The following is an 18,661-nucleotide window of genomic DNA, read 5'->3' as shown; positions in this document are numbered from 1 at the left end:
AAAAGCAATTGCCAGTACATCTTGTTTCCGACTGCAGATTTATTTTCACATAAAAATCTATGTGCAGAAGTTACAGAACTGCGAACAATGCCACGCACCATTCGGAGTCAGCACAAAGCCCACAAGAAGAGCGCAAGATGGACGGACTCAGCTGTCCCTGCCTCCTTGGTGACTGGGGAAGGACATGCAGAGCAGATCTAACAGGTTAGCTGAGTCTTTGGAGGGACAGGAAAGGCCAAGGCCAAGAGGAAAACAGTACAGACCCTGCATGGGGGGCTTTCGGTGAGACAGGAATGGACAGGCCACTGGAAGGAAGGCCCAGGGGTCCCTCCCCTTGCCCAAGAATCCCACACTTTTGTGAGAAAGCATGCCCGCTGTGTCCCCAAAGCAAAGCATAGATACATTTCTAACAGCAAGAGCACAGAAACAGAAGAGCAAAAGGCAAAGCAATCTGGAGATTATGGGTTGATTTTCAGCCCAAGACACAAAGCCAGCTCAGACTTCTGGATTTTTCCATCCTTGTTCACATCGCAGTGACGTAAGAGAATTTCCCGGAACTTATCAAGGTCCACCCCGCTGATGCTGGGCTGAGAACAACAAAAGTAACATGTCAGTAGGCAAGCCGGTGGCAGCCCCACCCTTTAACACCATCCCTGATGCTCCCTAAGCTTAGGGGTGTCCTGCCTTCGAGAGGCTTTGGAGGAGAAAGGCCATGGGGGAGTGAGAGAACAAGCCTATCTCCTCATCCCACCAAATGTCGCCATGGGTGAGTTTCCTGCCAACAGCTTCATTTCTCAGCATATCCCTTCAGGCAAAAAACAAAAAAAACTACTTCCACATCACTTCCCTGCAGTTCTTACCCAAAGCCTGCCATATTAGCAACCATAATATATTTTGCCTCAAACTAGAGGGTCGTGATCACAAATTCTATCTTGCTGCAGTGATGAGAAAAGACATTTTATTATTTCTTTGTATGAGTTTTTTGTGCCTCTAGTTTTAAAAAGGGTTATAGTGGACAAAAAATCGAACTTTATATTTCTGAGCTAGGGATGTAGGATTTATTCCAAGGGATTATTTAGGGGCTAAGAAGGAATTGTGATGCCTGTTAGCTAGGAAGAGATTTTAAGCTCAAAGGCCTACAAACGTGAGCAATGCTTAAATGATTCTCCATAGACTATTTCATTTAATCCTTATGATAACCCTGGAAGGTAAATAATTACATCTCTTTTATAGATAGGAAACAGAGGTTCAGAGAGAGTTTAAACATCTTGCTGGGCAGCAAATGGTGAGGCCATGCTTGGCGCTCCCCACCCACCTCTGCATGGGCCTGCCCCTCTCCATCACCCTCGAGGGCTTCCCGGCCCCAGTAGCACATGCTGGGAAGCTCCAAAGAGTCTCTGAGAAGTGTCTGGAGTAAGGGAGGGAGAGAGAAACTGGATCATTTATGCTAAGCAGCACACACGTCCTTTACGGCCATTGGCCAGGGTTTTACTCTAGAAGCCAATCACTTCAAGGATTCTTAGAACTGGAATGCCAGTGAGGAAGGGAGTCTGGAAGTGTGTGTTAAACCATGAAAGTGATATGAAAGCATACATAGAGAATGGAGACTTAAGGACCATCCACAAGAAAAAGGGAGAGCAGCCAACGAAGACGTGAGAGAGCAATTCTTATCTTATGGATGAGAAAATGGTATGCAAAAGCACGCTAGAAACTGTAGCTTTATGGATATCGGAATTTTGGATAAAGGATTATGAACGTGTTCTCCCCTTATAGGGTTGTTATGAAGATTTGATCAAGATAAGCCAAAAACACATTTCACAATGCCGGACCGATAGAAGGAAGTCCAGGCACCATTATGACTCAGATGAGAAACCAGAAATGAGAAAAAATAGTGTTGCAGGTGGCCTGGAGGCCACCAAGCCCCCAAAAAGCTAAAATGAAAGAGAAGCTAATGGAGACACTGAAGAAGGATTTGATAGACTTTCAGATGAACTCTCTAAATCTCATAAGTCAAAGAGAAAAGATCTGCCAAATGGAGATATCGATGAATATGAAAAAAATCAAAGTGAGTGTCATCCTTAGAAAGTTCTACTCATAAATCAAGTGATAATAAACTAGAGGAGACCCTAACATATAAACAAAAGGAAGGGGCCTTCTCCAATTTCCCTATTTCTAAAGTGACTAACACTTCTGGAAGGTCAAAAAGTAACATATCTCTTTCTTATTCAAGTTAAAAGATTTAATTGCTCAAGCACAGACAGGAACAGGAAAGAGTTTTTCTTGATTGAAAAACTCCAAAGAAATCAAGAAGCAATTTTAAAAAGCTGCTCACCAGAGTACTTAATTTGGCTCCAACAAGGGAACTGGCAAACCAAGTAGCCAAAGACTTCAAAGATACAAGTAGAAAATTCAGTGTGGCATGTTTTTATAGTGGAACATCATATCAAAGCCAAATTAATCATATTCAAAATGGTATTGACATCTTGGTTGGGATCCATAGTCATGTCAAAGACTACCTGGAGAGTGGCCGATTGGATCTTTCTAAACTGTGCCATGTTGTTCTTGATGAAGTGGATCAAATGTTAGACGGGCCGGCCCGGTGGCGCACTGCTACAGTGCGCCGCTTGGGAAGCGCGGTGGCGCTCCTGCCGAGGGTTCGGATCCCACATACAGACCGGTTCCCGCTCACTGGCTGAGCGAGGCACGGGAGCGACACCGAGGGTTGCGATCCCGTTGCCGGTCCCGGTCCGGTACGGGGGCGACACTGAGGGTTGCGATCCGTTGCCGGACACGGAAAAAGACAAAAAGGAAAAAAAAAAATGTTAGACGTAGGTTTTGCTGAACACATTGAAGATATTATCCACGAATCCTACAAAACTGATTCTGAAGACAGTACTCAGACTCTACTTTTTTCTGCAGCTTGCCCACAGTGCGTATATAAAGTTACAAAAAAATACATGAAGTCCTGTTGTGAATAGGTTGACCTTGTTGGAAAAATGACTCAAGAGGCTGCAACTACTGTATAACATGTGGCCATCCAACACCATTGGTCTCAGAGGCCAGCAATTATTGGAGATGTCCTTCAAGTCTACAGTAGGCCTGAGGGAAGGGCAATTATTTCCTGTGAGACAAGAAAAATGTAACTGAAATGGCCATTAATCCGCACATAAAACAGAATGCCCAGTGTATACATGGAGATATTGCACAGTCACAAAGAGAAATTACACTGAAAGGCTTCAGAGAAGGTAGTTTTAAAGTTTTGGTGGCAACCAATGTGGCTGCCCTTGGTGTGGACATTCCTGAGGTTGACCTAGTGATTCAAAGTTCTCCACAGGGCACGGAGTCCCATATCCATCACTCTGGATGCACAGGTACAGCTGGCCAGACAGGAACTTGCATATATTTTTACCAACCAAGAGTAAGAGGTCAACTCAGATACATGGAACAAAAAGCAGGAATTACTTTTAAAACTGTAGGCGTTCCTTCTACAATAGATTTAGTTAAATCTAAAAGCTTGGATGCCATCAGGTTGCTGTCTTCTGTTTCTTATGCTGCTATTGATTTTTTCAGACCATCAGTTCAGAGACTGATAGAAGAGAAAGGGGCAGTGTATGCATTAGCTGCAGCATTAACCCACATTTCTGGTGCATCAAGCTTTGAACCATAATCTTTGATCACCTCTGATAAGAAGTTTATGACCATGACACTGGAAAGCCTAGAAGAAATACAGAATGTCAGCAGTGCTTGGAAAGAACTTAATAGAAAGCTGAGTGGTAATGCTGTGTCCCAAATTACCAGAATGTGCCTCCTAGAAGGAAACATGGGTGTTTGCATTGATGCTCCCACAGCCAAGTCAGAAAGGTCACAGGCAGAATGGATACTCTCCAAATGTGCCAGCCAAATTACCTGAAATTGAAGAATATTATGGTGGGAACTCATTTTCTAATTCCAGACAAAGGAGTGGCTGGTGAAATGGCTGGTCGGGCCAGTCAGGCCAATCAGGTAGACAGAGTAGACAGGGGAGTCAGTCAGGAAATCAATAAGATGGTATAAGACGAAGTGGGAATAGAAATTGATTAGGAAGTGGGGGCCACAGAGTCTGACTGAGTATTTGACAGTTAATCTACCAGTGTGAACTTGCCTATTTCTGCCTAATCATGTACATTACTCACCAAAAATTAGGCCATCGGAATTGAGGTATGCGTCTACTATTTGCAAAGAAGTTGGTCCTATTTTTTTTTTAAGTATTTCACAAGAATGGCTGTAAACGAATCTACTTATCCAGTTATATCCTTGAATTTTAAAAAGCTCCTTTTGTTGTCTCTTTTCAAAGAAAACAAATCTTGCCAAGCTACAAAGTCATAGCAGCATTTTTGATCCCGAGTCCACTGACTCCAGTCAAGTGCTCATTCCACTATTTCAACTCTTCCCACAGAGAAAAGGCTGGCCTGGCGAAGCTGTATGATGGCGATGAATCTAAGTTAAAAAGTCAATGCCCAGTGAGAAAGGAAAACCCAGCCAATCAGATTTCTGAGCCGCTTGATTACTGGAATAGTTTTATAAGTAAACAGAGAAGGCAGTTAGCTGCCTGCAGGATTTGGTATCAGGGCTCTGGGAAACACTCCCATCACCCAACCCTGCCCCAAGTCTTCCTCATTTCCAGAGAAGTTTCTAAACAATCTTCAGTAGCCAACAAAACCTTTCATTCCTTAACTAGAGAGCACATTGAGATGTGCTGATTTACACTGTCCAACGGGGGAAAGGACTGACACCAAATCTATCCCTGATAGCAGGTATTAAATGAGGGAAGGAAGCAGCAGAAACTGGGAGCCAGATGGCAGAGCAGGAAGAATAAATGCCAGAGTGGAGGGAAGCTCGGGGAGATACCAGGAGGCTAAAGCGTCTGGGACCAGAAGGTAAACTTGATCAACTTCTCTGTCAAGGATACACACTGTCAATAGTTTCTCTTTGTTGGGGCTCCCAAAGGATAGTTTCCTGGGTGTCAGTGCCAGGTAGGTGTAGGTGTAGTCCAAGGAAATTTGGCTTGGAGGTTCTGAAAACAGCAAGCTGCACTCTGAGGCCCTGTGTTAGGAGCTCATTTGTGGTAGAGTTGCCAAGTGGGGATGTTTGCTTTTCAGCATCTTCAATGACTTGTTGCTACATCTTTTCTCCAATAAGTGGCACCCGGCCCCAGAACCCTTTTGGCAAGTCCCCATTCTTAAAAAAGACTTGAGTGGTAGTCATTTACAAATTAGCATGAATTTGACAGTGTATGTACCTCATTCAAACTATTACAAGCTTTTTTCTTTTCCTAATTGAAGAATAGTAGGCTTTCCTGCCAAAGTAATTATTTCCTTCGAGTGGGAAATATTTTGGTAAGTGAACGGGGGCAAGAGGAACACAAATGTGGACGTATGTCAGGGAAGTTTCTTTGGACCTTCCGAGTTATTTATTTATTTATTTATTTGTCTTTTTCGTGACTGGTAAGGGGATCGCAACCCTTGGCTTGGTGTCGCCCGCACCCCGCTCAGCCAGTGAGCACACCGGCCACTCCTATACAGGATCCGAACCTGCGGTGGGAGCGTCGCTGCACTCCCAGCGCCGCACTCTCCCGAGTGCACCACAGGATTGGCCCCGAGTTATGTTTTTAATGCTGGGCAACTCACTAGGAGTCAGGAGACCTGAATACCGTTACTCAAAGCACAGACACTGAGGACAAATCACTTGAAACCATTAGAACTTCAATCTTAATAGTTTTAATAACAAGTCACTGACAGAAATGCATGTCGGTTTCCTAAGGGCTCTACACATATTAACTCTAATCTTCAGAACAACTCTATGAGATTCATTTATCCTTAATTTATAGATGAGTAAACTAAAGCACAGAGAGGATAATTAGCCTGCCCACTGCCACACAGCTGGCACATGTCAAAACCAGGATACAAACTCAGGCAAGCAGGCCCCAGAGTACATCTCAATTTTACTACACTATACCATAGTCTTTCATATAGAAGTGCATTTTTTTTCTCATCTCTCTCACGCAAAAGTGTGACAGTGGATCTGAGATAATTGATTGAAAAATTTTTATCTGCTCCCCTTGAATCCTGGCAATAGGGGGACTTCTAGGGCTGGCTCTGTCTTCTCAGTGCTTGCCCATAGTAGGTGCTCATTGTATCTATGGAATTAGTGAATGACTGTCCTCGAATGTAGTCTTCATGATTTTATTATATGCCCTCCCTTTCCTATACATTAGAACTCTCTTAAAATAAGGAAAGCTAGTGTCCACACCCTCTGTAAGCAGCAATCCCCAAATCTTTATCCTAAAGTCATCATCATCACTTTGAGGCCCTGCATATATTCTGAACCCTAGAAGAACTGAATTATAGTTTCAATGTTGGTAAGTGCACTTTATTGTCATCCATCTATAATAACTCTTTACCAGTCAAAATACTTAATTAACCAGAATCTCATTCCCTCACTGTACAAAATTACAATGTGTTCTCTGTCTCCATTTTGCTATTTATTGGCCACGATGGTGTCCGAAAACAACAAAATAATAGGCAGATGCCAAGGCATTATTTCATTGCTTAAGACATCAGTCCAGGTAGCTACCAGCCAGCCGCTGCTTGTTTGGAAGAAATAATTGATGATAAATCTCACACTCAGGGCCAGTTCTGTCCATTTAAAATTATTACTATTTAAAATGACAATAACGGATCATGTTGGTGTTCCTTTAAGATCACTTTTCTAGGCAAATGGAAGTGCCTGCTCAGATATTGGGAAGTCTCCTGGCAAGGGTAAACACGGGTGGCTGTGCTGTAGTTAGAGAAGCTCTGGGAATAACCTCTTCTGTCTTCCAACTGTCTTCCTACCACCAGTTCCCATGGCACCTGGCACAGGATATTCTTCTGTTAGATATTCTTTTGGACTACATTGCCTTCGCCTTGACACCCATCCTCTCTTTTTTTTTTTTTTTCCTTTTTGTCTTTTTTACTGACCGGCAACGGGATCGCAACCCTCGGTGTTGCGCCCGCACAGCGCTCAGCCAGCGAGCGGGAACCGGTCTCCACATGGGATCCGAACCCTCGACGGGAGCGCCGCCGCACTCCCAAGCGGTGCACTCTCCAGTGCGCCACCAGGCCGGCCCCCATCCTCTCTTTTAAAAGCTGTTTATCACCCACAGAATGGCCGCATATTAAGTCATTAACATTATAGTGAGAAAATATGTATATACCAGACTGCTGTCTTCCTTGATAGATAAGTCTGGGTCAAATGAAGTCGTAGGCTTTCTGGGTAGTGAGGGGAGGAAAAGTAGGGTTGGAGGAAAGGACATCAAAGAAAGAACTGGGGAAGCACACTTGCTCTTTCTTCAAAAGTTTGGCACTCTAAGTTTGACAGTGGATGCCAGGAATTTTAAAGTGTACAAACCCCTTGACTTAGTAATTCTATTCCTGGGAAAAGGCCAAATACAGAGAAAGATTTATGCACAAGGATATTCATTCCAGTATTGTTCTGAATCACAGACATGAGAAACAATCTGAATTACTAGCAATAGGGGAATGTTTGGGTAAATTATGATCCAACCACAGGTGAAATATGATATGGTCACTGAATGACTATTACTGGGAAATGCTTATCTATAATCTCAACTATTTACAAAATATACATAGGAGAGACATCAGTTCATACTGAGTCTGTTAGAGTGTACAGATTGTGCTTCTGTTTTTCTTTTCTCTCTTTTCAGATTTCTCTATGATGTATTTATTATTTTTACAATTTAAAAAGTGGAAAGAAATATTTATGCTAAGGGCTAGATCTTTGGAGGGGCATATGTTAGATTCAATCCTTTAAGTTAGGCATTATCCCCTCTTACCCACCACCTTCCTGTCAATAACAGGGAAAAGCAGATGGGGTGTCTGTCGGGGAAGAGAAAGACCTTTAGGGAGGCCTGGGGGTGGGAACTCACCATCTACAGGAAGAAATCCAGATCATCTCTGGTGGCCTATTTATTTGGCTTTTAATGTCACTGTTCACATTTCTATTTCTCCTCTGGAGATCATGAATTTCTTACCTTTCCACTTTCTAGTGTAAGTTGTAGAATCTTGTGTTGATTTTTATGCTGTGCTGAGTAAGCTATAGGCTCTTAAAAGATCTTGTGCAGAAATTACTCTGCATCAAGATTAACAATATTGTATACTTAAAAATTTGCTACAAGGGTAGATGTTACATTAACTGCTCTTACCACAAAAGGAAAAACAAAACAAGAACAAAAAGTGGGGAGGGGGCTGCAAAAACTTTTGCAGCTGATGTATCCATGTTTGGCATTGATTGTGATGATGGTTTCATGGATGTACACTTATCTCCAAACACATCAAATTGTATCCATTAAATATCTACAGCTCTTTTATGATATCAGCGATATCTTAATAAATTGGTTTTTGTAAAAAGAAATTGTGTCTGTTCCCTCAGGGACTTGCTGTCTTGTCAGACTGACAGAGAACAGACTTGGGTACCATTTTCCAGAGCTTGGGAAATGGGGTTTTCTGGTAACCAAATAATCTTGTCAATACAAAGTTAACATATGCATCATGCATGGTTGTCCAAGAATTAAAAGACTATAAAATGAGCTTACTTTAGGGTTATTACTGCAAACATCACGGTCCTTGACTCAGGACTGTAAACTTAGAAACTGGGCTAGTTGCCTGCTTACCCCAAGCATGCTCTGATAGTTGCTTTTAAAATAAATTCCAGATATTGGTATGTTTAATTGCCCCCTGGATCTTTTTTATAAAATGAGAATAAAGAAAAGGTCATGGTAGAGGACTCTTTATGAAGCAAAGAAATGTCAGATTCAGGTAATGGTCATCCCTTGACAACATCCATCCAATTACGTGGTGAATGTTTTTTAAGAAACCTAAAATACCAAGACCCAATAAAGACTAAGAAAGATATAATAAAAGTATGCACCCTCAATTATCTGGTTTCATAGGAGAACATTAATAATCAACTACCACGTACATACTTTTTAACTCAACAAATCATCTGGGAAGCCCTTTAAATCTATTTTGTATTACTGACCATAGTCTGACTCAGTCCTTAGAAATTAGCTCTGTATCACACTGGCTCGTGTTTACATTGAGAGGTGCCTTTTTGTTGACCAGCAGCTCCACAGAAATAGAGAGGCAGAAACAAAAGTAGTGGGGATCTTCTGATTTCTCATGGAGGTGGTATGAGGCCTCCAAGAAGAGTGGAGGCTCACTCCTCTCCTTTGAAGAGTGAGGCTTACCCCTGCTTCCAACTAATCTTTTTAGATGGTCTAGAATTTTTCCCTTCTCTTTAATTTTCTCTGGAAAAATGTCTTGTCTACTCTGTTGTTGGTTTGGATTCTATTTCCATCTTCTCTTATTGTCTTTTGAAAACCATTGCCAAATTCAGTGACAATTAAAAGGCAGAATCATTGAAAATTATTATGATTATCCAGATTCAAAAGTGATTAATTTTAAGAAGGAATCTCGCAAAATTGCACTGGATATAGACATCTGGGAAAAATCATAGAAAAATCATATGAATACAGCAAAGATCATAGTAACTAGAGCTATGTAAGAGAACCATGTCAGTTTCTAGATCAATTTGTGATATAGTCATAACAACAGCTAATATTTTTTGAGCTCTCAGTAATAACTTATTATTATAGATAATAATTAGTGAAGTAGCACAAAATTAATTGCCTTATGTAGATTTTCTCCTATAATCTTCAGGACAATTTTATGGAAGTAGGATCTCTGACAATTCTCATCTTCCAGATGAGGGAGCTGAGGTTTGGAGATAATAAATGACTTGCCCAGGGTTGCATCGCCAGTCAGTGGTAAAACCAGGCCTGGAACTCAGGGTGGTCAGCCTAGAACCTGAATTCTTAGCCTGAGTTCTTATCAGCTTCTTCACTTTTACCTGACTTTATCTTTAATACCTTTTTTGCAATTTGCAGAGATAATTTTATAATCAGAAAAGACAGTAAACAAATTTAATGCTATTAAAATATGTAAGTTAATTGCCTTCGGACATAATCATGCCTGTGTTTTGGAAGCTCTTTTGCACTGGCTTCTTTTACATTATTATTTTGGTCAGGATTATCCATTAGAATGGCACGGCCATGCATTAGGCTGCTTTTATGAAATTTCCTCTCAAATGCTGACTATTCCCAAGCTCAGAAATGTACTCTAAAGATTACAGTAGCTTTGTCTTAATGAAATAATTAATAAAGATTACAGTAGCTTTGTCTTAATGAAATAATTAAGACTATTATTTTTAGAAATCATACTATATCCCAGGGACTATGATAGGAGTCTATATTATTCCTGGTCATCACACACTTTGGGAAGTTGATATTATTGTGCCCATTTTATGGATGAGGAGACAGGTATCAGAGAGGCTGAGTAACCTACTCATAGACATATAGTTGAATAAATGGCTGATCTGGACTTAAAGCTCGATCTGTCAGACCACAAATCACTATCCACCACTATACACTGCCTCATCTGCAAAAAGTTTCCAATCTGTTCTTTTTGTAGAAAGGGACAAGAGAAAGAAGAGAAGAAAACAAAAATGAGATTCCAAAAGAGGAAGAGGAGCAGCCACTGCCACCCCAGTGGCCCCTCTGGAAGCCACTGTTCCAAATTCTGTGCATCACATGGATTCCAAGCAGAGCCCAATCCCTCAGCCCTGTCCAGTTGCCTTCCACAACCTGGCAAAGATGTGGGATCCAGAAGAGTTTTTCAGTAACAAATAACACCTCAGACCCAGGAAAACTGTGTTTCCCACAAGTTTGAAATAAAACTAAAGGGATAGCAAAGAAGGCAGATGCATTTGGTTAATGATGATTGCTTACTCTGCACTTTGGCTGGGAGTCCACACTCACTGCTCAGCTGTGTGTGCAGATGATGGGGAGGAGCAGGAGGCCAGACCCTCTGCCTGGAGGCCTGTGAGGATCTGAAGCCCCCAGGCTCTACACTCAGGTAGCCACTGGCTGCAGCACCACTGCACAGAGGAAACTAGGCAGCTCTCAAAGTAGGCTCACCATCCCATTCATTCTATCAAAAGCAAATTAAGACTCCAGTTTGGCAAGTCTTTCTGCCATCAACTATAGTGTCCCATAGATAATTGCTCCATTTCTATTACAGAAGTCATTCTGGCATTAAATAATGAGTAAAATGGGAGTTTCCTTCAGCAATCAATGTAAAATGCAATACCACACCAACATCCTTCCATTATTTTGGCTGTGCAAATGCCTACAAAATTTCCAACAGTATCAACAAGTGAAGGGGGGGAAAAAGAGGCAAGGGACCAGTTGGAATGGGAATAATAAAAGTTAGGAGTGGCAGAAGACATCTCAGTTATGCTGATTAAACTTCAGAAAGAACCTTGTCCATGCTCAGTCATAATATGTGAACTTCCTGAAGATTTATGCAAAAATTGATATCTGGACACTTTTCTCCATAGTTTTAATCAGGTTTTCAAAGAGGTCTGAGACTCCAGAAACAGTCAATAATTTCTACTCTATTTTGTTACCATCTGGGCTGACCAGGACAGAATCATTGTATCCCGAACAAACCTTAAAAACTCCCTAAGGATGTAAGACTAGTACTCATTGTTTACATGGTCCCTTGGAAAGGAAAGAGTTGGAAATTATCTGCTTAATTGAATCATGCAGCCAGTCAGTGTAGTTCACCAGTATCTCAAAGGACATTGCTTTTTTAAACATTGTCTATATTATATAAAACAACTATGAAATGTAAATACTCAAATAATCTAAATTGCATCACCTCCAACCACGGTGATGTCTTAACATATAAGTAACTATTTTAGGCTAGGTGTTAGAGAATCTCCTTGGTTAAAAAAAAATAGAATCCTAAATATTAGATTTATTAAAAGAAATTAAATCTAAACTTTTAGTTATTCTAACAAACAAGAAGTCCAGGGGGAAAAGGACTTTCTGTAGTCAAAAAGTAAAACAGTAAGATATACAGTGGTGCTGAGCTCTTTTGGCAAAATAGTTGGCCTTTAAATAATGGTAAAAAGATGTTTCTAGGGTGGCTTCATGTAATTTAAACAACGAACAATGTTAAGAAAGCAAGAGAAATGTGTTGTATATCACAGAAGCTCAAAGGTTATGAAATAGACTACATCCCTAGATTTTCTCTCCAGCATTAATTTTCTGCCCCACCGATTCCCACAAATAAGCAACAGAGTCAATCAAAATGGCAACCCCAATCCATTATGGGAATAATCTACAAAATCTCATGAAATCACCTGGACAAGCTCCATCATGTCTTTGACAAACCCGTCCACTTCTGGGCCTTCTAGGGCTCCAGTTTTACTCTGAAAGATAAAAGATCCAATCACCCAAATATCCTTTTCTTAAGGCAAAAACATAAAGAATAAATTAGACAAATAGACCAAATCAGTATTCTTTTGTGACTGCAAACAGATTTAGAAATGGCATGTTCCAATTTATGTTCTCCATACAGAATGTGAATGAATTAAACTAATTCATAAGAAATATCTCCGTATAACCAAATGAGAATAATAGTTTTGAGTTCCGTGGCTCTTGCAAATAGCATTAACGTGATACATACTGACTTTATTTGCTTCCCAAATACAAGGCTTCAGCTCAGACAAGTGTGCACATCATACTGATTCTTCGAAAGATAGGTTAAAATTTTTTAAATTTTGCTTTATGACTTAGCAATGACTTATTAAAACATAGATTTTAAATCAAGGGAGGCTGTATTGAATGAGCATATTAGAAATATCATTTGGTCTGTACGTAAGACCCTTCATTTTTTCCTACTCATTTTATAACTCATGTAAACATACATGGTTATAAAGTATAATACATATTTAAATATTTCAGTTTCTTCTATAAAGTTTCACCTATGACAGTTCATCCATTCTCTTCATGTTTTCTTAATCCTGAAACTTTAACATATCATTTTAAAAATTTCATTCCCTTAGTATATTTACCAAACACATATAGTACTTGCTAGGCACTCTCATCAAATCTTTATAAGCATGAATTCATTTAATTCTCATAACCACTCCATGAGGTAGGTATTATTATTATCCTTATCACCCTGATTTTACAGATAAGGAAAACATAGTACAGGGGGGTTAAGGAAACTGCCCAAGGCCACATGGCTTCTAAACCACGATTCAAACCTAAGTAGTTGGTCATGGAGGTCACATACATAACCACTAAATTATGCTGCCTCTCCCAGGTGATAATCTTTTCTGCTCAGAATATGACACAGAGATATCCAGTCTGATTATTTTCAGGGAGACATGTCTTGTGAACTTTCCCAACTTTCTGCTTGTCTTTTTTTCCTTTTTTGCATTATCCTACCTTATCCTCAAAATGCAATCTTTTTGCCATACTTTGTGCTTTAGAATTATTATTTTCTCCCCTCTAAAGAAAAACCAAATAATTGGTCCTGTAAGAGAAATGGTTTTTATGCCAAATAGATATGACTTTGCCTCTATTTGGGGGGGTTGGATGTGGGAGATTTTTTGTTCTGTTTGCTTTTAAGCATACTATTATAAACGAACTTGTAGTCCTACAAGAAGGAGAAACCTCTTAGTTTGGATACAAGGAGCAAAAAAAAAAAAAAGTGATTTATTTTATTCTCTTCTCAGCCATAAATACTCGTGTGGCCATTTTTACTTAATTCTCAGAAGTTATATAGAGAAACTGAGGGTGCCTTGACATAGCAACACATGTGCAAGATTGTCATTCACCATATAAGTTGAGGGTAGGATGACCCCACATGGGGGCTAAACAAATGTCCTACCCAAAGATGGCCAGCTCAATAAAAAAGGCACACTTACAACATCATAGTGGGCAAAGATTTTCTCAAAGTCTCTCTTCCTTTCTTCAGTTGAACAAGCCTGTGTATAGAGAAAACATTATGTCAATCTAGCACTGTGAAACTTCAGTTGTAAATCTCTTCCAGGGGCTTGGGCGATTTTTATACACTTTGAATCAATGACCCTTAACAACCCTTGATTCCACTCTGACCCATCGGTCTCTAAATAAGTTAAAAAGTAGGAGCGATAGATGCCTTCCTTTCTTCTCTCCTTCTCAAATCTATAGAGAAACAGGAATGACATAAATCCCTCTAGAAAAATGTCACTACTTACATCCATTTTAAATTGGAGAAGGAAGTTTTCCTGAAGAGCCAGAATCCTAAATGGGGGGAAAAAAAATCCACATGATGATCTGTCAGCTGTCACCTATAAGTAAATTCATAGCCCTGGTGTGAGGAAAGGATAAGTAATTTCCAGATTATCCTGCAGAACAGGATAGGTGCTTGAAATATAGGAATTTCTACATCATAGGAGCAAAGAAATTAATTGGGAAAGACTTTCATGGAGATTAGTAATCACTATAAAGAGAGACTTTTAAAAATTCATCTTGGTGGAAAATGGCTAAGTATGGGCTCCTGAAAATTCTCTCCTCCATGAAAGCAATACAAAAACTGTACAAAATGGTCAAAATAACTTTTTCAGAACTCTGGAAAATAATTGAAGTCCTACAACAATCTGGGAGTGTTTATTCTGAATAAAAATCTGAATCTTGGTAAGAACAATGAATGTTATGGTGTTTTAATTTGCCCCAACACATACACAGAGCCCCTTAGCAAAGACTGGGAGACTTACTGGTTCCAGTCATTTAAGAAAATCTCTGTCCAATCATGAACTGACCACTGAGCTAACCAAGCACAGACTTTGGTGGACACACATAACAAACAATATAGACTTTACAGAATTAGTTCAGAAAAGTCACTAAACAAACAACAACAACAAAAAATCATCAACAACAACAAACATGTCCTATAAGAAAGAAATACTAAAGGAGTCTTTCAGGCTGAAATGAAAGGTCACTATATATAGTGACTTGTAGACTGAAAACTACAAAACATTGTTGAAAGAAATTAAAGAATACCTAAGTAAATGGAAAGACATCCCACGTTCATAAATTGGAAGATTTAATATTGTTGAGATGACAATACTCCCCAAACTGATCTACATATTCAAAACAATCTTCATCAAAATATCAGTTGGCTTTTTGCACAAATTGACAATCTGATTCTAAAATTCATGTGCATATGCAAAGGACCCAGAACAACCAAAAGAATCTTGAAAAAGAAGAATAAACTTGAAAGACTCACACTTTTGCTTTCAAAAATTGCTACAAATTTACAGTAATCAAGACACTGTGGTACTGACATCAGGATAGACATGTTGATAAATGAAGTAGAATTGAGATTCTAGAAATAAACCCGTGCATTATGGTCAATTGATTTTTGACAAAGGTGCCAAAACCATTCAGTGAGGAACAAATAGTCTTTTTAAGAAATGGTGTGGGGACAAATAGATATTCATATGCAAAAGGATGAAATTGGACTACCAACTTATACCATATAAGAAAATTAACACAATTAAAAATCAAAGATCAAAATATAAAATAGAAACTATAAAAGTCTTAGAAGGAAACATAGGGGTAAATCTTCAGGAGCCTGGATTTTGGCAATGACTTCCTAGATATGACGCTTAAAACACAGACAACCAAAGCATACTAGGTAAGTCAGACTTCATGAAAATTAAAATCTTTTGTGTTTCAAAGGATGCTATCAAGAAAATGAAAATGCAACCCACAGAATGGGAAAAAAATGTTTACTGATCATATATCTGATAAGGACCTAGTATCCAGAATATATAAAGAACTCTTAAAATTCAACAATAAAAGGACTAATAACCCCATTTTTTAAATGAGCAAAAGATATAAATAGAAATTTATCTGAAGAAGATATAAAAATGGCCAGTAAGCACATTAAAATATGCTCAAAATCATTAGTCATCAGGGAAATACAAATCAAAATCACAATGAGATACCACTTCACACCACTAGGATTCCTATAATCAAAAAGATGTAAACAATAACACATACCAACTAGAATGTGGAAAAATTGGAACCCTCATACATTGTTGGTGGGAATATAAAATGGTACAGCCACTTTGGAAACAGTTTGGCAGTTCCTCAGAAAATTAAACATAGAATTACCATATGGGCCAAAAATTCCATGCCTCGGTTTATAACAAGAGAATCAAAAACACTCAAGGGTTCAGTTCCCTATGCCGGCCAGCCACCGAAAAAAATAAATCAATACAAAAACATGTATTCACACAAAAACTTGTACAGAGATGTTCATAGCAGCATTATTTATAATATCTAAAAAGTAGGAACAACCCAAATGTACATCAACTGATGAATGAAGAAAACATGGTATATGCATACAATGGAATATTATTCAGCCATAAAAAGAATTACGGATCATGTTACAACATGGATGAAACTTGAAAACATTATGCTAGGTGAAATAGCCAGACATGAAAGGTACATAGTGTATGATTCCATTTATATGAAATGTGCAGAAAAATCCATAGAGCTGTATAGAAACTAGGTTAGTGGTTGCCAGAGGTTTGTGGGAGGAGGGAAAGGGGAGAAACTACTAATGGTTACTGGGCATCTTTCTGGCATAATGAAATGTTCTGGAATTAGACAGTGATGATGATTGAACAACCTTATGAATATACTAAAATCTACTGAATGGTACACTTAAAAAAGTAACTTTATTGCATGTAAGTTATATCTCAATAAAAAATTTATCTTGTTTTTGTTTTAGAAAGAAAACATTTCTGTCTTTTTTCTGTATAATTATAATTGCATTTTAATGGAATAGAGTCAGTTTCAAAAGACTAAAACATTAGATTTATGTTGTATTCATAATCATGGGCATATATAGGGAAAAGAAGAAAAAAAATGTACAACTATATGCCTTGTTTGGAAAATTTTGCTGCTCTGAATGCCCAGGATAGAAAGAATTAATTTGAGCCAATTAGAAAATACAATATCTTGGGAGTCTGCAAAGAATACTGTCCTCCCTATTTGTTGGCACAAGGCAGTCCAAGTCATGCTGCCAATCAGAGGACATATACCTGGGAAGTGCTTTCATGTGGAGTAATTGAGCTGTGTTTCAGAACTGGAAGCACAGAAAAAAATTTCTATGTGTACATGTTTTAAGATCTCTTTGTTGTTGTATTAGTTTCCTAGAGCTGCTGTAATAAATTGTCACAGATATAGTGGCTTAAAACAACTGTAATAATTTATAGTCCTGAAAATCAACGTCTGAAATAGAACTCACTGGGCAAAAATCAAGGTGTTTACAGGGCTGCATTCCTTCTGGAAGCTCTCGGGGAAAATCCCTTCCCTTGTCTTTTTCAGCTTCTAGAGGCTGCCTGCATTCTTTGGCTCCTGGCCCCTTCCTCCACTTCAAACTCAGCAGTGTAACATTTTCAAACCACTCTGACCTTCTGCCTCCCTCTTTCACATTAAAAGGGCCCTTCTTATTACATTGGGTCTACCCAGATAATCCAGAATAATCTCTGTATTTTAGGTCTATTGATTAGCAACCTTAATTCTATCCGTAAATTTAATTCATCCTTGCCATGTAACATAAAATATTTACTGGTTCCAGATTTTAGGATGTGGGCATCTTTATTCTGCCTACCACAGTTGTTATTTTCAAATTTCATATCAAACTGCTTTTAAAATAATGTACTAACTGTTTTGCTGCCTTGCTTCTCTGTTCAATGCTATGATAACTCCTTCAATCCACAACTACTCATTGAATCCTCCTGTGCACTTAACACTTCACTGGGTAAGAAACTGTTAAAGAGATTAAAGCATAGTCCCTACCCTAGAGGTAGGACCATGCAGTACGATCTCTAAGTGGTGTTTGGATGTATGAAGGGGGGATTTTTAGTTATCACAGTGATGGGGGAACACAACTGGCATTTTGTAGATAGGGCCAGGGATGCTAGATGCCTTGCATTGCATGGAAATTTCCACAGAATGAAGAATTGTCCCATGTCCTACTTGATTTTCAAATGCCCAGTGGGGCAATCATGTATGTAAAAACCCTGTTTATAATTATCTGAGCCTGGAACTGAATTCTTATGAACATAAAAACCTATGGTATTTTTGCAAGGTATACATGATATACTAATCACATCAATATTCCATATGGTATACTGAATTGCACTGAGGGATGAATGTACTTTGTTTCATTTGGAACTCTACCAAGATTTATTTATTATTTTTGTCAAATCATATCAACAGCAATTGAGCTCCTGATACATGAATTGCCAAAGGCCACACTTGTCTAAGTCAGCACCTGAGCTGCCATATTCCTGGTGAGTCCGTACCAGGTGCTAGTATCTGACCACTTCATTATGTCTTCACTATGGTTGTATCCAAGCACTTATGCACTGAAATATGTGTTATTTTATTATTAACAGCTTTCCTTTTATTTCTCCTTCATATGTTATAGTCTGTGCATGATACTATTTTAGTGTTATGTGCATAGGCAGGTTATCCTGTCTGTGGATTTTATTTCAGTAGTAAACAAGAGTGTTGGGACTGACAGGGTAGACAGCAGCTGCTCTGGGACCTTTACTGATGGTAACACACTGCAGCCTCCATGAGTGCTTGAGGCTCTTCTATTCTCACCACCTCTGAGAATCACACTGTGGAGGCAGGGTACCA

At 39.1% G+C, this 18,661-nt stretch overlaps 1 protein-coding gene and 1 pseudogene across 1 annotated transcript in view; one reads left to right on the top strand and one right to left on the bottom strand.

Moving 5' to 3' along the window:
• Window positions 1-21: 21 nt before the first annotated feature.
• The window catches only part of SCGN (secretagogin, EF-hand calcium binding protein), a 46,473-nt gene continuing 27,833 nt past the window's right edge, over window positions 22-18,661 (bottom strand). The window contains exons 8-11 of the mRNA XM_008571859.1: window positions 14,194-14,239; window positions 13,882-13,941; window positions 12,307-12,375; window positions 22-587 (exon numbers count right to left, since the gene is read on the bottom strand). Of these exons, the coding sequence (XP_008570081.1) occupies window positions 459-587; window positions 12,307-12,375; window positions 13,882-13,941; window positions 14,194-14,239 (304 nt within the window). The 3' untranslated portion in view covers window positions 22-458. The remainder of the gene's footprint in view (window positions 588-12,306; window positions 12,376-13,881; window positions 13,942-14,193; window positions 14,240-18,661) is intronic.
• Window positions 755-4,103, top strand: LOC103589827 (annotated as a pseudogene).

Source organism: Galeopterus variegatus, unplaced genomic scaffold, assembly GCF_000696425.1.
Source record: "Galeopterus variegatus unplaced genomic scaffold, G_variegatus-3.0.2 Scaffold732, whole genome shotgun sequence".
In the NCBI taxonomy this organism is placed as follows: Eukaryota; Metazoa; Chordata; class Mammalia; order Dermoptera; family Cynocephalidae; genus Galeopterus; species Galeopterus variegatus.
This window is presented reverse-complemented; position numbering and strand designations above follow the sequence as displayed.